The following is a 20061-nucleotide window of genomic DNA, read 5'->3' as shown; positions in this document are numbered from 1 at the left end:
CACCACAAGAGCCATAAAATAACTTAATCCACACTCACAATCTAAACCATCAGGCACACTACAAATCCATTCAAACAGCTAACTCACTAGAACAATCATAGTTTAAAAAAAAAAAAAAAAAAAAAAAACACTGAATAGGAGCGACGGGAAACAGAAATAAGAAAAGAATTTGAAAAAATATATAAGAGCTATGTAATATTCTTTACAGAAAGGCACCAAGAGGTGTCCAAATTATTTGGTTTGAGCTCAGCTAAGGGATCTAGTAACTCAGTACAGCATAGGGAATTGTTAAAGGGTGACTAGTAAGCCCAAAATCTCTATACCTGTACGAATGGTGTACATATACTGGTAGGTTTGAATGGGTAATGGGGCATGTACTGGTAGGTTTGAATGGGGGAAACAAGTTATAGGGCCTTATTCCATTTATAACATTATGTGGTTTCCGACAAGCTCAAACTTTATTTTTACTTCTGTACGAAAGAAAACAATCACTTTCAGGAAACAAATATCAAAACCTTTGCATTGTAAAAGAAAAACTGGTCACATCTTGCCAATAGTCAAACGGAAGGGCATCGATCAGCTACCCTTTGAGTTCCAATGCTGGCCAAAGCGATTAATGAATCTGTTAATTTAACTATAAATACAATGCCCACGTAAACCAAAAAGGCTCAAAGGAATTCGAGGGTATTCATTTGAAAATCGCTGTTGACTACTTGACTGCCAACACAAAAAGCCCGATGCAAAGAGTGCAACGTTTCTCACACATAAGTGTCACATTCTTCATCGCAGGCAGGCAGGCGCCATTCTCAAAAATATTTCATTCTATGCAAGCACAAATACTACACAGAAGTTACAAGCACAACCCTTCATACACACCCTAGACTTAGCATTAGTTCAAAGGCAGCGCTGCGGTGCCTTTGAGAGGCATTCCATATTGAAAAGGTAATAACTCTGTGCTCTTAGCACACTTCTGTTGTGAGGGCAAGAATTTTTATTTACATTATAATATGTACTAGCTTGTAGAGAACTTGTGAAATGTCACAGAAGATACTAAAAGACATGTGGAGCAGCCAGTCGCATGTGTGGCTCCAATATTGGACTCATGGCAGACTCACCTTTTGGAGGAACACCAATTTTAAGAGCCTTTCTTTTCAACCTGTCACAGGTTGAAGTCTATACACATGTCCCTAAGCGGTAAGTGACTTTAGTTAAAAGGCTAAATTGGATGGGTAATCATAAGGAGGGGTGGGGGCAGTCATTCTGTGCGGCAGCAATGGTTAGACTAGCCACATTTGTTCGAAAAGTAGTTGGTTAAGAGCAATGCCTCCCATCCATAAGCTTAGTGGCTTAGCTTCACCCTCACTGAAAAATTTACCATCACAATTGAGGCAGCTTTAGCAAAAAAATAATCTGCTGCAAGTCACAAAAGCACTGTCACCATCGTTGACGTAAAAAACCTAACACCAGTCAGTGTTGGTCACGTGCTGCAATAGACAAAGCTACTAATGTTTTGTTGTGATAGCACCGTTCTGCCATCCATCCAACACAGGCAAACTGACAGGATTTCTGCTTAACACTCGCCTGTGTTTGGCCAACTGTCACAGAGTTAGTATTTGCAGAGGACTCGACTCAAATTGCTTAAAATCGTTAATATCGCTAGAGTGAGCCATCTCTAAAGTAAGCCATTGGTTTCTTTCACGCAATAGCTTGGACTCTGCAACATCACCTTTTTGGACCATCACGATCTTTAGCAACTGAGGAAGAGGTGATACTGTAAACTGCAGATTCCAAACATCAGAAAACAGCGCCGTTAACTCTACCCTGCGCTTCACTCTGTACTGCATTCGTATGAGAGCTCTTGAAAGTAGCTGCCAACATCGGCCCAGGGTGTGCATGGAAAGAGTACTCTATTACATATAATATGTGTTGCACCACCGACTGGCTTTGCTGCATCAATATAGTTGCAATGCTGAGGACATGGCCATTATGAATGAACCCATTCACACTTTATCAGTGACAAACAGATCTCATTGGATTACATTGCTCATTTCACATACTTCATCCAAATGTTACCCCACGGGATATTCTCCACACAATCAATCTTGCAACATCTTCTGAACAATGCGACAGTACTACAGCCACAGCAGTGTCAGTTGTGTGCTATATAAAAATAATGACCAACAAGTTGCCACATCCAGTATCACTAACAAAGGGAAGGCAAATCATGGATTACCCAGGGGTCTTCCGCTTTGTAGGATGAACCATACAAATAAGGAAGCAGTTAAAAATAAGTCCACAGAATTGGCGCTTCAACATGTCAAACGCCAGTTATTGTTAGCCTCCAAAGGCAGCTTGTCTCCCACTTTGCAATCATGGCTGGCGGAACTCAGCAAATGGGCAAATGTTTAGGGAACTACCCAGAGACGAGAGGCAAACGAAGAAGTTCAACCCCAGAGATGAACGAGGCCTGGGATCGCATATTGAATGACATACCTAATTAAGGAGACCAAGGGATTGTACCAAGTCCGGCGAATGAGGAGAGAGCACCACCGGAGTCAACCACAATATATGTATTGGGGTACATTTGGACGAGGACCTTCATTCAATCACCACAACAATGACAACAAACCCTTGAGATCCCTGCTCAAACCTCTCCCCCACCCAACCCCATAATCCCACAAGACAACACATCCATCTCTAGCAGGACTGGTAATTTCTCTGGTTTGTTGTTCAATCTTATCAAGATGTTAACACTGTAGGCTTCCTAGTGATAGTTGTAAATACAGATTGAGACAGACATGGCAGCATTGGGCATGGACACACGCCCAGTCCGTGGCAAAATAAAGGAGGGATGGGAGGTTATACTTACAAGTGTAAAGTAAGTTAATAAAACATGTTTTCCCTCCCAAAAAATAGAGAAACCTCAAACAAGTTGCAGCACCCTACTCCAGTCACCTCCATGTGAAGAGTATCTAACTGCCCATTCAGCAAAACAAAGTAGTAGAATAGCTCTAATAATTGATGTTCTAGTGTGGCAGTCACACAAGCATCACTGTACATATCTGAACGACTCCTTGGGTAACAGGCTTCAGAGTTTGCAAAAGTATGAACCAAGGAGTTGGGGGTGCGGTCATATTACTACCCTGTACGAATGGGATCAAACATTCCCCCAGTACCTTTCAAATTATGGATTACTTTTTCTTGCAAGGGACATTAGAGGGGAGCAAATCCCATTAAAGTCTGCTGTAGAGGTCAACAATGCAATTATTTAAGCCTTTGGTTCCTGGCAAGTGCTATCTAGTCAAACAAGAGGATCACCACATGCAATACCTACAGGTGCTGAAGACTCCGGTCACTCTGGGGCTCTGCTGAGTGCCCTGTAGGGCTACCAAGGCGGCTGTGTACTCAGTCCCAGGAAGCAGGCTCCTCAGGGGATAGTAGCGAGTAGATGGTGGTATAGTGAACTGCTGTGGCTGGCCTCCTCTGGTCTCAGTCAAAACGAGTAGGTACCCAGTTATCGATGCACGAGGAGCAATCCATGCCACCTTGACAGTGGATTCAGTTATGTTGAGAAAACGAAGGCCAGTGGGCTCGTCAAGCTCTGTTGAGTAAAAGCAGGTAACAATTAGCAAAAATTGTGAATATTCCCACAATCACTAAATAAACAGCTTATCAACCGATTCACAAGTGTACTACAGACCAACCTTCTAATATATAGACAAAACAAAAAATACCCCCCCCCCCAAAAAAAAAAAAAAAAAAAAAAAAAAACACAATTCCATTCCTGTACTAGATCTAATAAAAACTACTTTTTACTTTCTTCAAGCATGCATATGGGGATGTTCAAATACATCAGCATTAAGAAATCGTGTGTTGCCATACAAAAAGGGTCACCTGAGAAGGCAGCTACGTAAAGGTTCCTACACAGCTGAACACCCCATAAACAGTGTTGTTCTCTCATCAGGAGTATCCTGTTAGAAACCTTTGCCTCCATTTAAACATGGATAATCCAACATAAAGAGAAGGTTGGAGGGAACTCAGTGGACAATTAAGTCCCACTTCCATGGAGAAGGCTATGATACTGCATTTGTTGCACTACCAAGATTGTGTTTTGCAGTGAGAAGTTATCCTCACATGCAAAACCATGGAAATATTACTTATTCCCATGGATAGGCTTACAGGCAGTATGTGTGGCGAGTGGCCGCTAGAGTACATTGGATGTTCTTGCTACCAAGGCCTTCCCAGTTACCCCTTGATGGCAGCTAATAGGATCTGATCATGCCATTTAAGCCAGGATGGATAAAGATTGGAAGTCCAGGTCAATGGAATTTCTGGGATACACGTTTTATACTTCATGAACACAGAAAGGAAACCACACACACCTCCACACACTTATTAAATAGCTATAATTGTTTTTGTATTACTGCTTCTTAGCTCCCACTTACTGGTTGTGCGTTCCCCAATGAGGGGTGGACTCTCCTTTTCACGGTTCACAGCGTAGATCTTAAATGTGTATGTGGTACCAGGTAGAAGCTCAGTCACCTCAGCAAAGGTATTCCTGCTGACAGGCAGCTGTTGGCCTTCGTGGCCTGGTAGATCAAGTGGATTCACAACCACGCGGTAGCCGGTCACTTCGCCCTGGGATGGAGTCCACATGATGGTTATCTTTACATCAGTCACTTCAACAAACTGCAGATCAGTAGGTGAAGGAACTTGCACTGAAAAGAGGGGAATAACAAGTTTTGTAACAATGGACAAGCATGTAGGAACAGGAAAAAGGTGGAGCAAGCAAGACTAGACAACCCTTCTGGCCTTTAAGGCCAGAGCCTCATATGTGATGAACTCTTCACCAACCCCTTTGGCTGACTTTTTCAGAGATCCATAGCAGGACTAGTAACCAGACCCTGGTATGCCTTTGAGAATTACAAGAAATATATATATATTATATATATATATATATATATATATATATTTGAAGTTATTGCCAAAAAGATCCTTTGGTGTTTGTAGACAATGGTTATATGTTTACACTCCTAATGAGTTCTGGGGCAGTGTACAATACATATCACACGTATAGAGAAGTCTTTATTAAATGGGAATCCTCATGAAGTCCAATTTGCATATTCATGAGCAGTAGCAAAAGCAAAGCGTTGAGAAGCCAGCATAGAAATGTAAAGATTTTAGATAAAATGGCCGACTGATCTGTGGTAGATTTCCCTTCTGTAACGATGGCAAGATTACGTGTGCTCGACGGACCTTGATGTATGCCAACCTTCTACTGGCCTTTGAGACAGCAGCCCTTGAATTCTTTTCTCAAACAACTCATTTGTGTCCTCAGATTGGACAGCCAGGGCCAGTAGGAGCAAAGAAAGGGAGATGGAGAGAACTGAGATAATCGCATATTCCAATTTCAAACAATAATAAAATACATTACCAGTCTGTGCAACACCGGTGGTTTCTTGCTGAATGAATATGGGTGCGCTCTCTTGGTTCTCTTCCACAGCATAGATCGTGATGTTATACTGAACTCCTGGTAGCAGCTCGCTGAGGGTGACGGATGTGGCTGTATCAGGTAAATTGAGTTCTGTGCTGCTGCCTTCTACCGTAGGTGTGTACACTATTCGGTAGCCTACAAAGAGGAAATATTTGGGTGAATTACACTGTAGGAATGGCGATTATAGCAGACCAGAATGCTCTGAAGTTAATCTACTTCACACCCACAATCATGAACTATTATACTTCTGTTAAATTACTAGTACCTAGAACGCCATTGAATTTTTCATCATTGTAGCGATTTTGCACTGTATATATTGTGTGGTTGGTTGAGCTCTTAGTGAGGCATTTATCAAAAAGCAAACTTAAGACTTTTCAGAGGAGGTACAATCATTCCTACTTAAACACATCATTGGAATTAGAACCTGAGATAGGGGCTGGGCAAGGGTTATTGAATTGCCTTGGTTGTCTGCAAAGACGATTTCTCCAAATCGCATTAGAAAAAATATATATATTCAAAACAGGTTAGCTGTTTTCATACCACTCCAAATTCAGAGGAAGTGTTCTGATAATAGAGCGGGCTTGATGTTGAAATGTGTAGAACCATCACAGAAGCGTGCAACCCCCATACAATTACCTATGACCATAACAATATAGATCTAGTCCCCTTCATGCAAAATATTTACTGAACAAAATAAGTAATTGCAAAATTTTTTTTATTACAAATATGAATAAAAAATAATTCCCCAGTACCACCCTCCACGCTAAGCCCTTCCCAAATTTACCTGTGGGAACTGGGTAGATTTAACATTTTGGGGAATGCAGTAGGAGTATTTTAGTCTAACATTCATAGTTTATATATTATACAAATACCGAAACGATTAAAGTATGGTCATTTATAGGCATGAAGTAGACGTGCTGCAATTTGCACTTGAACTTTTGTAGTGAATCTGCCTCATTTCAAAGCTGGCAAAGTACAAGCGGTACAAAATCTAGACCTTCCCATTTAATCTTATAGACGTCAAAGCTCTGAAGCGTTTGGCATTCGGTCATCTGTACCTTTATACCCCTTCACCCCCTCCCCCGCAAAAACGATAAGAAAGTGAACCATTATAGACCAGCCAGTGCTCGAAGCGATCATGAAGTCCAGCGTGCGAAAAACCCAGGTCTATTTTTTTGTGAATGCATACCTGTGATTGGAGCTTGTGGTCGTGCCCAGCTGACAACAATAGAGGTGTCATCTACAGTGTCCACAGCATGTTGAGATGGTTTGTCAGGAGCTGTGAATACATTTAAAGGAGAGGAGGAAACATGAAGTGCAGTAAAAACTAAAAATAAATAGTAGGGGGTAGAAAAGAACATCCAGGAAGTACACACAGTGCTTTAAATGAGTATTTGTCCAGCAGAATATATTAGCTCTACCAAGTGTTTGCAAATAGATTGGTATTATTGCTACAGGATCATCAATGGAACAAACTTTCCCCTTATAATGCCACCATTGGTTAAATTGCAAGTTCACCAACTGGAACTGCTGAACGTGGGGAATGTTTTTTGGCTTCCTCTTGTTAGTGAGGACACCATTGAAATATGTTTTTTTAAACACCTGTGATATTCTAAGACTCAAACATAACATCCAGCTCTCGACAATATATAGAACCTACTGCACTCTACAGAACCAGTGTGTACTAAGACAGTACAGCAAAAAACGCTGCACTCTTTTCCTAAATTCTTTCAAACATCCATACTGCAGTCCTGTGAATTATAATGCTTCGAATTTTCCAATTTTTCCAGGAGCTACTTTGCCAATACTGGACATCCTGTAAAGCTGCAGTTACTTTAGAAGCAGTGGTGAACATCTTTTGGCAATGGTGGCAAGGTTAACACTTCTAGCCTTGGCCAGAGACTCCAAAATGAACACTCACAACTAAGCACCTACATAGCAGACAGCTAAATGATCGGCTTTAAAAATCAGTGAAAACATTTCCAAAAATCAAAACAAGGCACCTCTTTTCAAGCAAGAGGACAAGAAAACTTTAGGTGTCTAAGGCTCATGCAATACCCCCAAACTACAATAAAAATGTAACGTTTACTCAGCTTTTTAATACAATACCCACAACACTACACAATTGTATCAGCAAACTAGTGACTGCAGTGTGCACACAAAAAGTTATGTTAGGGTGAATATGGTCCTTCCTGAATATTCCTAGCACTGGGGTAATAGAAAAAAATGCTTTGCATATATTTATTTACAGGTCAAGGATGGGGCTTCTCGTTTACCAGGAAAGGCACTGAATTCTAACACTTTATAACTTTGAGAAAGTGAAGTTAACTTTTAATGGTTATGGGAGAATTGTTTTTTTTGTAGGATTTAAAAAAAAAAAAAATTCTATACTCGTCAAGCATCTGCCAGCATGTCTGTGCTGGAGAGATTACCGCATCAGGTATGCAAACCGGTGGCAAGCTCGGGAAAAATTAATGAGATTTAGAATAGTTCACAACTGACATTCTGCCCTGCAGGTTACCTGTAAATGTAACATGCAAAGACAACATGGATGCTGGCATTTATATACAAACCTGTAGTCTGAGTGGTGGATAGGATCAAACTTTGTCCTCCTTCTTCAGATAACTGGTAGACATTCACATTGTACTTGCGGCCAGGAAGCAGGTCTGGGATGCTCACAGAAGTGACTGAGTTAGGAAGGTCTGCATAATAGAAAGAAGTTTAGTTACTTGCACAACTGTTTGGTATTTTCTACTACGATGCTTGCGGCATGTATGGAAGTGTTCTCATACCAAGGTACTGTTTCGTTTCGCCACCCTCACTCAGCTCATACTCAACACGGAATCCAGAAACTGTATCAGAAGCTGAAACCCAGGAAACCACAAAGCTGCTGGAAGTGATTTCGGTCACAGATTCAGAGGTGGAGACCAAAGGGGGCTGGGGCGTAGTCTCCCCACTCTCAGTGTGACCTGCAGGAGATAAAGAAGTATAAGAAGGATCCCAGCAACGAGCTACATCATCTAGAATAAAACAGACACTACTACACAAAAAGCTTCCACCTAGGGCAGTGATCGGCTAATCGGAGAGAAATGCAACCACAAACAGAAATGTTTCTCATTGTTGATCGAGAGAAGGATTCAGACTTTATGCACACCCAAATAAACGGTGTGCATATCATTCTAGGATCTCTATGAACCTAGGTTAGCTATGCACCCTACAACCATTTTCTGCAGCATCTACACAAAAGCAGATATCCAAATGCTTTCAGGGTCCCTTATTTAGAGCAAAGTAATAATATTTAATAGGTATCAAGTATCAATGAAGTCATGGGTGGGAGGTTAAGGGATTTTGAATTTGCAGGAAAAGGGCACAAGTAAAATGACATTGCTGGTATAAAAAGGATGCTGGCCTACGCTTTCTCTGCACACAAGTACCATTTTACCAAACCCCCATATTACCACTACCCGACACATCTCCTGCTCCACCCAACTCAATGGCTAAAGCCCTTTTTTTCCTGCTCACTATCACCACCCTGTTAAGCACTACCCTTTCCAACCCACATGCTCTTAAACATCGCCAAAGAAAAACCTTCCGAACCTGCAGACAAAGAACCACAAAATCTTCCCCTTGCAACACCCACCCCAAACCGCCACACATTTTCACCTCATCCTTGCGGGGCCTTATCTCCATTAGGATCCCATCTTATCACAGTTATCCAAATATGCACGGAGCATACAAACTTACTAGATATGAGGGTGGTGGCTGTGGTGGTAAAGTCGAAGCGGGTGACCTCCTTCTGTCCAAACTGCAACACGCTGATAAGCTGTCCCTCATACACAATACCTGGTCTCAGGCCAGAGATGGTGTAAGAGTTCAGGTGTCCTGGTATAGAAGCCTGTCTCCAAGGACCAAGTTTATTTTTCTGAAGGGTGTGAAAACAGGAGAAAAAATTAAGCAGTGAACAAAAGATCACTACAAGTAAGCTAAGAAAAACTGCAAAATGCATTAATGTCAAGAGGAACATTAACTATATTTTTTCAGTTGCTCCAGAATCGTCAGCTCTATCCGTACACTGAAATATCCACTTGCAGTCTAGAAAAAAACCACACTGCACTAAAATCCACTGAACTAAAATGCCCATGAGAACCCGGATGGTTAAAGTATGCCACACATGTAGAAGAGTTTCCCGTAAGATACAGCAAGAGTAAAGTGCCTGCTACAGTAATCCTAGAAGCCAACTCTATTCAGACAAATAAAACTAGCATTTACAATGCAATAGATCTCACCTTTGGGACCTTAGAAGTATTTAGCAATGCAGCATATCATTGTGGGTACAGCAACATTTACTTTTTATGGCGCACAAAGCAGTGAAAGGGTGCCATATCAATTATCACTAGGTGTCACTTCTGACCTCTTTCCACCACATAAGGTACTGCACCCTGTGAGGGATCGTGCTCAGCGACAAACAGCATTTACAAAATACCAGTGTGCTGCAACAAAAGCAATTCAATTTAAAAAACAAAAATCTATTTAATACATTTCTGCAAACATGCCGTGCTACAAAAAAAAAAAAAAAAAATCCATGGTGCATGAGCGGTTGCTTGAAGTTAAAGGCATCGTCTCCATAAGCAGGGAGCAGGGCAAGAGGAGTGTAGACTAGGCAGGGTTTTCTTCTGTGGAGGGAAGGAGGGCACCGCATGGCACGATGGAGCGCCAAAGCTTCAAGTAAAAGATAAAGCGCAGCGTTTGTCAAACAGGTGCCACGCTGAGAGTAGAAGTATTTTTAAGTTATTTATTCAAGAAATGAGGTGGGAGAACAAAAGAAAGGTCCGGCTGCCATACTTAAGATAAACAGAGTTATGTAGTGCTGCACCAAAATAAATAAAAAACACCAATGGTACTTTTTGTATGTATGTTGGGGAGGGGGTGAGTCGGCTGCTGTCGGCAAGGAGTAACTTTGTGCCTGCAACACCAGCTTATTAAGCAAATACTGCTCTGCAATTGTAAATGAAACAGAGTAAGAGCACATGTTACATCCCAAAAGGACGGTCCCTCCTGTTTTGCCCTTGTAAGAGGGACTAAGCAAACTGACACGTTTTTTTTGGTGTTTTTTTTTTACAAAAGACACTGAAACATGAGCGGAGCTTAAAGACTATACCCTTGAACACATTTTTAAATAGTTTAGCGAGCTGCACAGAAGAGACGCGGCCGCCATGGTTAAAGATGATGGGTCATATGTAGTGTCACTGTGCAGTGAAGCTGCAGGGCTGCTTGCAGGAGAGAGTTTCCTACCTGCATCAGCAGCTAGGAGCTGGTCATTAATAAATTAGTGCTCAGAAACTGTAAATACAACATACTGAGTAACATGTAACTGGGGCAGTCGTAATGGGAGGTTACATGAGAAGAGGCGGAACTGAGGAGGAAATACTAAGCCTATTAACTAATCAAAAGCCACCATTTACAAAGACAGTAACCGGAGCCAATTGAATGGATGGGTGGGAAATTAGCAGAGCCTTAAGTCCATACCTGACTGAAAACAGCATGTCTCAGACAGCGCAAGTACAGCCTAGGCGAGACCTAACAAGGCATTTAAAGACTGTACTTTAATGAGAAAAAAAACTCAGTGAACCAATACCATAAATTCCCTTAAGGTCTAAAAACACTGCAGGGGAATCATTTGAAGAGAAGATCAGTTACTCACCATCCGATTAACCGGAAAGCCTTCATCAGGGTACAAAATGAATCTTCTGCTGTAGATAAACATTAATCAGCAGCAACCAGATTTCTGGTTGGTGTCAAGGCAAAAACAGGATGCTCTTTGACCAAACAGCACAAACGTTCTTTTAAGGGACTGAAATGAGGTTTCATGTACTTGCATGTATCAAATACCTAATTTTATCTGGTTCAAGCTAACTCCATAAAAATGCACACCCAGACTAGACTCAGTTCAATAAACCAAGCTGAGCAAGTAAGGACACAATACACAGTTGTAGGTCAATTGCCAAGAAAATTGCAGACTATACGCCAAAGTACAATCACTTTGGGGAGAGGAATGGGGAGGCTCACTGCTCTATTCTTACGGCTCCTTTAAATAGGTCTGCTCCAGCTTAAACTGTAACATAGTTTTACCTGTCGGTGTAGTTTTGTAGCTTGAATACTTTTGGATTCACTATGCTGTGCATTATTCCGCAATCTAGTGGTTGGGTCCGGAATTGCAGTCTTTTCCTCTTTACTTTTCTCGTGGCCCAGGTGGGTGTCGACCCACCACCATTTGGTGTCCTGTGTGACAGACGTCCTTTCTCCAGAAGCTCCCACCTTGGAAGACAACTTTAGATTATTTTTTCTTGTTTTGTGTTATTCTGGTTTTCCTCTTATATTCTGAAGTCTTCATCTTTTTGATCCCTTTCCTCCAGTCTCATCTTTCTGGCGGAGGAGGGTGGGTTCGCTAGTGAATCCAGAAAGTCTTCTAGCTGCAAAACTACACTGACAGGTAAGATACTGGTTTGGAGCGTGAATATTTCTGGATTCACTTTTCGGTGCATACTGAATAGGTGCTGTAAGACCTGTCCCTCTTGTGCTTTGTTCATTTGGATATCTACACAGTAGTGCTTAGTGAACGTGCGCACTGAAGACCATGTTGCAGCTTGGCAAATGTCGTGAATTGGTGTGTTAGCTAGAAACGCAATTGTTGCTCCTTTCTTCCTTGTTGAGTGAGCATGAGCCGCTCCTTGTAATAGTTACCCAGTTGGTTTGTGGCATAGTGTTATGGCTTGGGCAATCCACCGTGCAGTGGTATTTTTTGTTACTGGTCGTCCCCAAAAACTGCTGGCGAAGGAGACAGAGTTGCTTTGCCTTTCTGCACTCCTTTGTCCTTTCTATATTGTGCATCACCGCCCTTCTGGCGTCCAGTGTGTGCAGCGCCCTTTGTGCTTGGTTTTTGGGAAAAACTAGGTATTTGGATTGTTTGGTTGATGTAGAACCGTGACACCACCTTCGGCATGAAGTGTAGGTCTGCTCATTACAATCCTATCACTATATCTGCAGGTAGGGCTCTTAGAGTGTTGCAAATCACTTACTCTTTGTAGTGATGTGAAGGCCACTAAGAAGCATGTGCAGTGTAGCCTTGTGGATCGGCTAAAATGGTGCCTTTATTAATTGAGTTAGCACTAAGTTGAGGTTCCATGCTGGTGCTTGCATTCTGTTTAAAGGTGCGATTCTCTTTGCTCCTTCCAGAAATCTTTTAACTAGTTGGGAGGAGAAGAAACTTGTAGGGAAGTCATTTTGAACTTGGAGTCTTTATGAATGTGTTCAAGAACCTTAGATCTAGGATAGGTCTTCGTGTTTGCTTTGTCCACCTTTGGCACGAGGAAGTAAGTTGAGCATACCCCTTTGTTCCTCTGGTTGTGCAGCACTAGCTCCATCACCGCCTTGCTGAGTAGTTCTTGCGCCTCTACTCGAAAGAGCGAGAGTTCCTTCAGAGTGTGCCTTGCTTCTTGGTTTTCTGTTTGGAGGTTGTTTTTCTAGCTCTATACAGTATCCGGATTGCATGAGGTTTAGTATCCATTGGTCTGTTGTGACCTTCCTCCACTCCTCTATGAAGTCTCTTATTCTGCCCCCTGCTGGCGTGTGTTCGAGGTACGGTTTGTCGTGGACCATCCGGTTGCTGCTTTTTCCTATGTCCTTGTGCCCACCTAGAGGTGTTGCTAGGGTGGGTGTTAGCTTCATGGTGAAGTCACTTTGAGTGAGGCTGCTGGCCTCCTCTTCGTGCCTGACAACGTCTGTTTGCGCGCCCTCGAAAGGACTGTCCCTGGTGCTGGTACTGCCAGTTCTGCTGGCCTTGGTTGTTCCCTTAATGACCTTGCTAAAAACTTTGGTGCGATGTGGTAGGCACGTTCCCCCCACTACCACCTGGTCTTCTTGTGGGGTCCCTCTGAACTGCAGTGCTCCCATGGACCTTGCAGTCTCGTTGTCCTTCTTGAGCTGCGTTAGCTTGTCGTCAACTGGTGTGACAAACAGTTGCTCCCCATTAAAGGGCGTGGTCAGGATGTTGCTTTGCACCTCAGGCTTGAATCCAGAGATTAAGCCATACGCGTTTTCTCGGTCACTTCTATCATCCTTAGTCTGCTGGACGTTTCTGCAGCATCCAAGGCTGATATCAAGCATGTGTTTGCCATGCTTTTGCCCTCTTCTACCAGGTGAGCCGCTCTTGGTTGGTACTGGTAGATGCTTTAGGAGTTGCCCCACCTCCTCCCAGTGTTGGTATGCATGCCTGTAGATCAGGGCGTTGGCGATGCACCACTTGATTGCCGCAATTCTCTCCACCTTTCTCCCTGTGAGATCCATCCTTCTACTCTCCTTGTCTGGAGGTGGTCTGGCATTAGTGGGTACGTTGGCATTTTCCTAGCAGTTGCTGCGATTATGGAATCGGCTGGTACAGACCCTTGATGAATGCAGGGTCCTTTGAGGAATTTTATACTTCTGTTCTTAGAGTCACAGCTTTGCATACTGCTGGTTCCTTAAAAGGCATCTCTTCCTTGGTCCAGCACACTAGGGAGCATGGGCAGGAACTGGCTCCTAGAGTGAGGAGGCAGAGTTTCCAGGAGAAAACATGACTTGGGCTTCTCCTCCATCTTCACCCCATACGTCTGTGCAGCCTTTTAGATGACCATATTGTAGATCCCTATGTCGTCTGACAGTGAAGGCCTTAAAGGGCATGTGTCTACCCCTTCTTCCAGAGATTCGGCGTCGAGATCCTGCCCTTCGAAGTCTTGTGCCTCCGAGGACGTGGAGTCCTGGTAGGACTGTTGATCCTAGTCGCCCTCGAAATAATAAACTCCTCCAATTGTTCCTCGACCGGTTGAGGAGGTTATTGGAGGTTCGTGCGGGTCGCGCCGCAGGTTTCGGCGGGATGGTCTATTGGCTCATCTTTTTGTTGCAGTCCCTTTTCCACTGCAGGATGCTTGCCATTTCGGCCTCGAGCCTCCTCTGCTTACTTTCCATCTCAGCGGCATGTTCGGCGTCGAGAGTTGGAGGGCTTCGCTTCGGGGCCATCAACGTCGAAGTAGATGTTGGCCCTTCTTTCCTCGGCGTCGAGGTGTCTTTCGAAGACAACCTTAGACAGCCTGGACTTTATGGGCTTTCGCTGTTAGAGTCCTTTTCGAAGGATCCACTCGTCTGACTGTCCTTGGTTGATGTTGCCTTAGTCGAGTGTTAGGCGGCAATGCTTCACTCAGTGTCGCTCTGGGTTTTAGCTTCACCCTTTCGAGTGTCGCTAGAGTATCGACGACTCGGTTACCTCCTTCGAAGTCTTTTGGACCTAGATGACTGCAGTCCTCTGGTCTTCGGCGATGTTGTCGTCCTCTCCAGTGGAGTGGCCCAGGTCTCGGAGCGATGGAGGTGGCCCCTGCCACCTCCAACGCCCTTCTCTGCCTCTTCCTCGGAGGGTCTTGGGTGTTAGCGCAGAGCACAGGTTGCAGTCCTCGCTGTTGTGGTCGAGCAGCAGGCAGAGGTTGCAGCCTGGATGCTGGTCCTTCTGGGAGTATTTGTGGTGGCAATTGGTGCAAAACTTGAAAGGTGTTTTGTCCATTCCGCGCTCAGGGAGCCCCCTGCAAGCGCATTTTCTGTTGAATGTCGAGATCTTGATCGAAAACCTTCTCCCTCGTCATCCCGGTTATCGGACCTGTAGTCTGGTGTAGTTGAAACTTTGATTTAGTAGATTTACTTCTTTCCTTTGGTTCCTCTTCCAAAACGCTGGAACTCTTCGGTAACGATCCAGACCCAACAGTGGAAAAAAAGAATCTGAAGATGGTGACCAAAGGTGGGAGCTTCTGGAGAAAGCACGTCAACGTCACCAAATGGTGGTGGTCGAGGCCCACCTGGGCCACGAGAGAGAAAAAAAAAAAAATACAATTCCAGACCCAACCATTAGATGGAGGAATAATGCACAGCAGTGAATCCAGAAAGATTTACGCTGCCAAACTAGAACGCCCAATTACCATCTCCAGCTTCTTTCCTCTTCTCCAGGGCTCACACAGCAATGTGTGTTGTGACTACTTAACTGGAACATACGTCAGCCTTTAATTAATAAAAAAGCCCCACCGAGTGACACATAGGTATTATTTTCATTAATGGACACATCTCACGTTTTGTAATCAAACCATCTTAATACTATAGTGCAAAGGCAATTAGTCTTGCCACTAAAATCTTAAGATCTATTTTTATTAAGATAAAATGGTCTGATGTAGGTAAGTGCCCCTTTTTGTCATGGTCAAACCGACTTTTTGGCTGGTAAATGTGATTGAGAAAGTGCACAGGGTCCCTGCTAACCAAGTCCCCAGTGCCTGAGCCCTTTCCCAAAACTGTACAATCATTCCCACAATTGGCAAAACCTTATGCATCATCTGTAAGTCCCTAGTAAATGGCATCCTAGTACCTAGGGCCCGAGGTACTAAAGAGGGTCCCGCAGAGCTGCAGCACGAATGGTGCACCCTAAAGGACCCCTCACTAGGCACATGCAAGACTGCCACTGCTGAAGGAGTTTCTTGGTGCAGACAAATGTGAAAACATGAGACTCATCCCGGTGTGCCATGTCCCCAACCACTGCAGGTAATATTTCTAGGTCACCCCCTACAGCAGACCTAACAGACCTGCAGGTTGCTGAATATTATGTTTGAGGGCATATCTATATGAGCAGCTATGTCCCAGTGCTGGTCAGTTCTATTACGATGAGTACAAGTGTCCAGGGAAGCCATATTATGATGAGTTCCCTAGCTACATGATGGCTTCAATGAAAATGAAGGATGTCTGGTATCAAACATCTCATATTGGTAAACTCACACTGAGGCCAGTGTTGCATTTAAGACCACATGCATCCAGAGGGCACCTTAGGAGAGTCCTCTGAAAACCTACCCACCTCTGGTATACACAGACTGGTTTCTGCCAGCCTGACACTGTTCTGATCTCCTAGAGTTTGAGCCTTTACTCTCAGGAGAATCAGAACAAAAACCGGTCATTGAAGAGTGTGTAACACCCCCCCTCCCACAGGAGGACTTACGGGGGATTAGCCTCCTAGGGCAGTCAAGCTTCAAAGAAGCTGCCACCTTTGGGATGTGAATCAGGCTCCCCCGCCCACCATACCAGTCCAGAGCCCCCTTGGCACCTGGACAGGCAGGAAAATAAGCAAGTCGGGTAGGCATGCCACCTCAAGGCTAGTACCACCCATAAAGTGTGCTACAGGGAGGGTCAGGATTTTCCTGAAGTAGGGGGCAAAGTGTCCCCAAGGGTCAGCCCATTGACTACTACCAAACACGTCTCGAACACCCTCAAGTTCAGTATAGGGGAGCCCCTGGCACCAGAGAAGCAGATTCTGACTACCTGTATAGAAGGAGGACACGAAGAGCCGCAAATACTGAAGAGAGCAGCAGACTTGGCCCCAGCCCTGCTGTCTTGTCTGCTGTTCTAACAAACTTGCGATAAAGAGTGCTCGTTCTGCAGCTGTGTGCCTCCAAAACACAGAGGACGGCTTGCCTTCAATAAAAACCAAGATCTCCCGAAGAACAGTAGAACTGTTTTCTGCATCCTGCAGAAACTCCAAAACAACGGAGACCTCCAGAACTGCCAAAAGCCACCACCAGGTACCCGAATCAAGCATTTCACCAGTCGCCTCCGGCCCGCGTTGAAGTGGGCGACCAGTGTCAACAAGGTTCCCCCAGCCCTCCAGAGATACAGTCCATCATGGTTTTAGCCCAGCCTAGACTCAGACGTAGTCTGCAGTCTCTGCATGCAGACCAAACTGCTACTGGTAAGAAATCCAGACGGCTAAAGTCACCTCTGTATCCCTTGCCCCTGGGCCGTGTAAGAGGACCCAAGGTGTCCCAGAGCATTGCAAGACTAACACCTGTTGGTTCAACCCTACTGACCTTTTAGCTTGAGCCTACAGCTTATTTTCGCAGTGACTGTTGTCCAAAGAAACCTATTGGGTGCCCAATGCTGTTTTTGTACTCTGCAACGGTCCGCCCCATGCAGTTGGTGCTGATTTGGACCTTGCCCGCCACTCACCATAAACTCCTGTAAATTGGTCTAGTAAGTCGCTGTACTATACCCGTTTGCAGAACTTGTTTTTCATTCCATAGGGTAACATTGGAGAACTCCAATTGCACTGTGCCCCTTTTTAAAGTGACAAGAATTTACATTTAAATACGTACTTACCTGAACAATTTTTCTCCGATGCCTAGCCATGTATGAAGGTTGCTATTTTTATACATTTGTGTCGATCTCCCTCGAGTTGTGTGTCATTTACTAATCACTGTGCGTACTTACAAATGTCTTGCACTCCTCTCTACCCCCTAATAGAGCACTTTGGATTGGATAGGGAACCCATGGACTCCTTACACAGTATATCAGATTTTTGATATATCACATGAAGAGCCAGCTGCCTACTTCAGAGCTTACCAGACCTCAGTTCTAAGAAGCAAACCAAAAACGTTCACCAGGAACAAAACCAAACTAGAAGTTAGGACTAATGCCCATAAAAATGACAGAACAGATGTTCAGTGATGATACTAGTGCACACTGATTATCACATGTAATTCGTCATTTGCAAGTAGCTATTGAGGGAAGACCTCAGGTTCTCCAGGGATAAAAAGAGAAAACACCATAACATTTCTTACACTTACACCTAATACCACATCCCCCTCACCTCCTACTTGCCCTACCACACAACACTTCACACACCGGACCTCTATCCCCCCTCGCAATACCACCAATCGCAATACCAATCGCAATCACATTACCACCAAGCGTAATACTCCCTCTACACCCAACACTTCCTCCGCACCTCCTACTCGCCTTATCACACAACTCTCCCCACACTGGACCTCTACTACCCCTCTCTCGCAATACCACCAATCGCCCCAGACGCACTACCAACACGATTTCAGACCATGGCGTACACACCCTTCTCCACTCTTACATCCCGGCTCCCTAAAATCGACTAGCCACCAACCACATGTCCATCCCAACGATTATCTCTGACCCCCTCAGGCACCAAAAGGATAACAGAGGTGCCGTCCCCAACAACCTCACTAATGTACCCCTCATTATAGAACCGTCCTCCAACCTTTGCACCCCTAGCCTTAAATGCATACTTCTCAACTGCAGATCGGCCCAAAGACATTCCGCGGAGGTCGCTGACCTCATCAGGTCTCTGGAACCGGATCTAGTCATTCTGACTGAAACATGGCTGTCTGATTCCTCTACACCCATCTTGGATATCCTAGTCCCCCCCCAACTACTGTATCATTAGACTTGACAGGACCAAAAAGACAGGCGGTGGAATTGCCTGTATCTACAGAAGCAACCTCTCAGTCTCTAAAGCATCCGCCCCCTCTCTTACTTCCTGTGAATACTTCTGCCTTGATGTCATCAGCGAAAGCAAACCAGTATGCTCACTACACATTATTTACCACCCACCTGGGGACAAGCTCTCCTTCGTCCAACAACTCATGGATACAATGTCAGCCAACTCCGGAAGGCAGAACACCCAAATTTTCCTTGGCGACTACAATCTCCAATGGAATGACAGCAGTGACACAGTGGTAAACAGTCTCAAAAGCTTCCTCAACGCACTTGATCTCAACCAAATATGCAATAGCCCGACCCATGAGAGGGGTTCTATCCTTGACCTTATCATCTCCAAAGAGGACGCTATTCAACGAGTCAATCCAACCTTGTGACTGGTCAGATCATCATATTGTCTCCTTCCTCATCAATGAAAAAATTAAATTTAACCCAGTTCAACCCTCTAAGCCCAAAGTTTGGAAAAGAGACTTGAAGAAACTCAACCCAAACTCCTTACCGCTGTAATCGCCTACTTCCCCCTTCCGGCGCTACGGACGTTCAACTCCTGACTGACCACTATCTCAATGCTATGTCCACAATAATCAATGAGGCGGCACCCATGCAACTGAAAAGAGTTCCGTCCAAGATTTCCAACCCATGGTATGACGGGAGCCTCAATGAGGATAGACGGGCCATGCGAATGGCAGAGCGCACTTGGAGGTCAGCCCCTTCTGCAGCGCACCTAGAAAGTCTAAAGAAACAGAGAAACGCCTACTTCAGGAAAATAAAACGCTCAAAAAGATTCCTTCAGCCTCCAGCTCGCCCAAGCAAAAAAACGCCCAAGAAAATTGTTTGAGTTAATCAGAACACAATCCAAAGAACAACCCCAGACACTCAGCACCATGGGCGTTACACCTTCCTGCGAAGACTTCTCTGCCTTCTTTATCCAAAAAACTGACAAGATAAGAAGCGATCTCCTCAATGACGCAATCCTTTACTCCAACCCCCGACACACAGCACTGCCAGAACCAAAGAACAATGCTACTTGGTCATCCTTTGGCACCTACTCCGAAGAAGAAATTGGCAGATTGCTCAGCACCCTGAAACCATCCAATCACCTCACTGACCCCCCCTTCCTGCTAACGCTGTAATAGACTTTACCCCTTTGCTCCTCCCACTCTGGACTAAGATTATCAATAGCTCTCTTCAACAAGGATCCATCCCAACGC

At 44.3% G+C, this 20061-nt stretch overlaps 1 protein-coding gene across 8 annotated transcripts in view; it reads right to left on the bottom strand.

Moving 5' to 3' along the window:
• The window catches only part of FN1 (fibronectin 1), a 160988-nt gene that overhangs the window by 85910 nt on the left and 55017 nt on the right, over positions 1-20061 (bottom strand). For all 8 annotated transcript variants that reach the window (XM_086956347.1, XM_086956348.1, XM_086956350.1 and 5 more), the window contains 7 exons: positions 9239-9416; positions 8287-8463; positions 8068-8196; positions 6684-6773; positions 5435-5629; positions 4446-4718; positions 3335-3601 (listed from right to left, as the gene is read on the bottom strand). In XM_086956347.1, coding sequence (XP_086812473.1) covers positions 3335-3601; positions 4446-4718; positions 5435-5629; positions 6684-6773; positions 8068-8196; positions 8287-8463; positions 9239-9416 — 1309 coding nt within the window. The remainder of the gene's footprint in view (positions 1-3334; positions 3602-4445; positions 4719-5434; positions 5630-6683; positions 6774-8067; positions 8197-8286; positions 8464-9238; positions 9417-20061) is intronic.

The sequence above is a fragment of the Lissotriton vulgaris genome, chromosome 2_1 (genome assembly GCF_964263255.1).
Source record: "Lissotriton vulgaris chromosome 2_1, aLisVul1.2, whole genome shotgun sequence".
NCBI lineage: Eukaryota > Metazoa > Chordata > Amphibia > Caudata > Salamandridae > Lissotriton > Lissotriton vulgaris.
The sequence above is the reverse complement of the archived record's forward strand: the minus strand, read 5'-3'. Positions and strand labels throughout refer to the sequence as shown.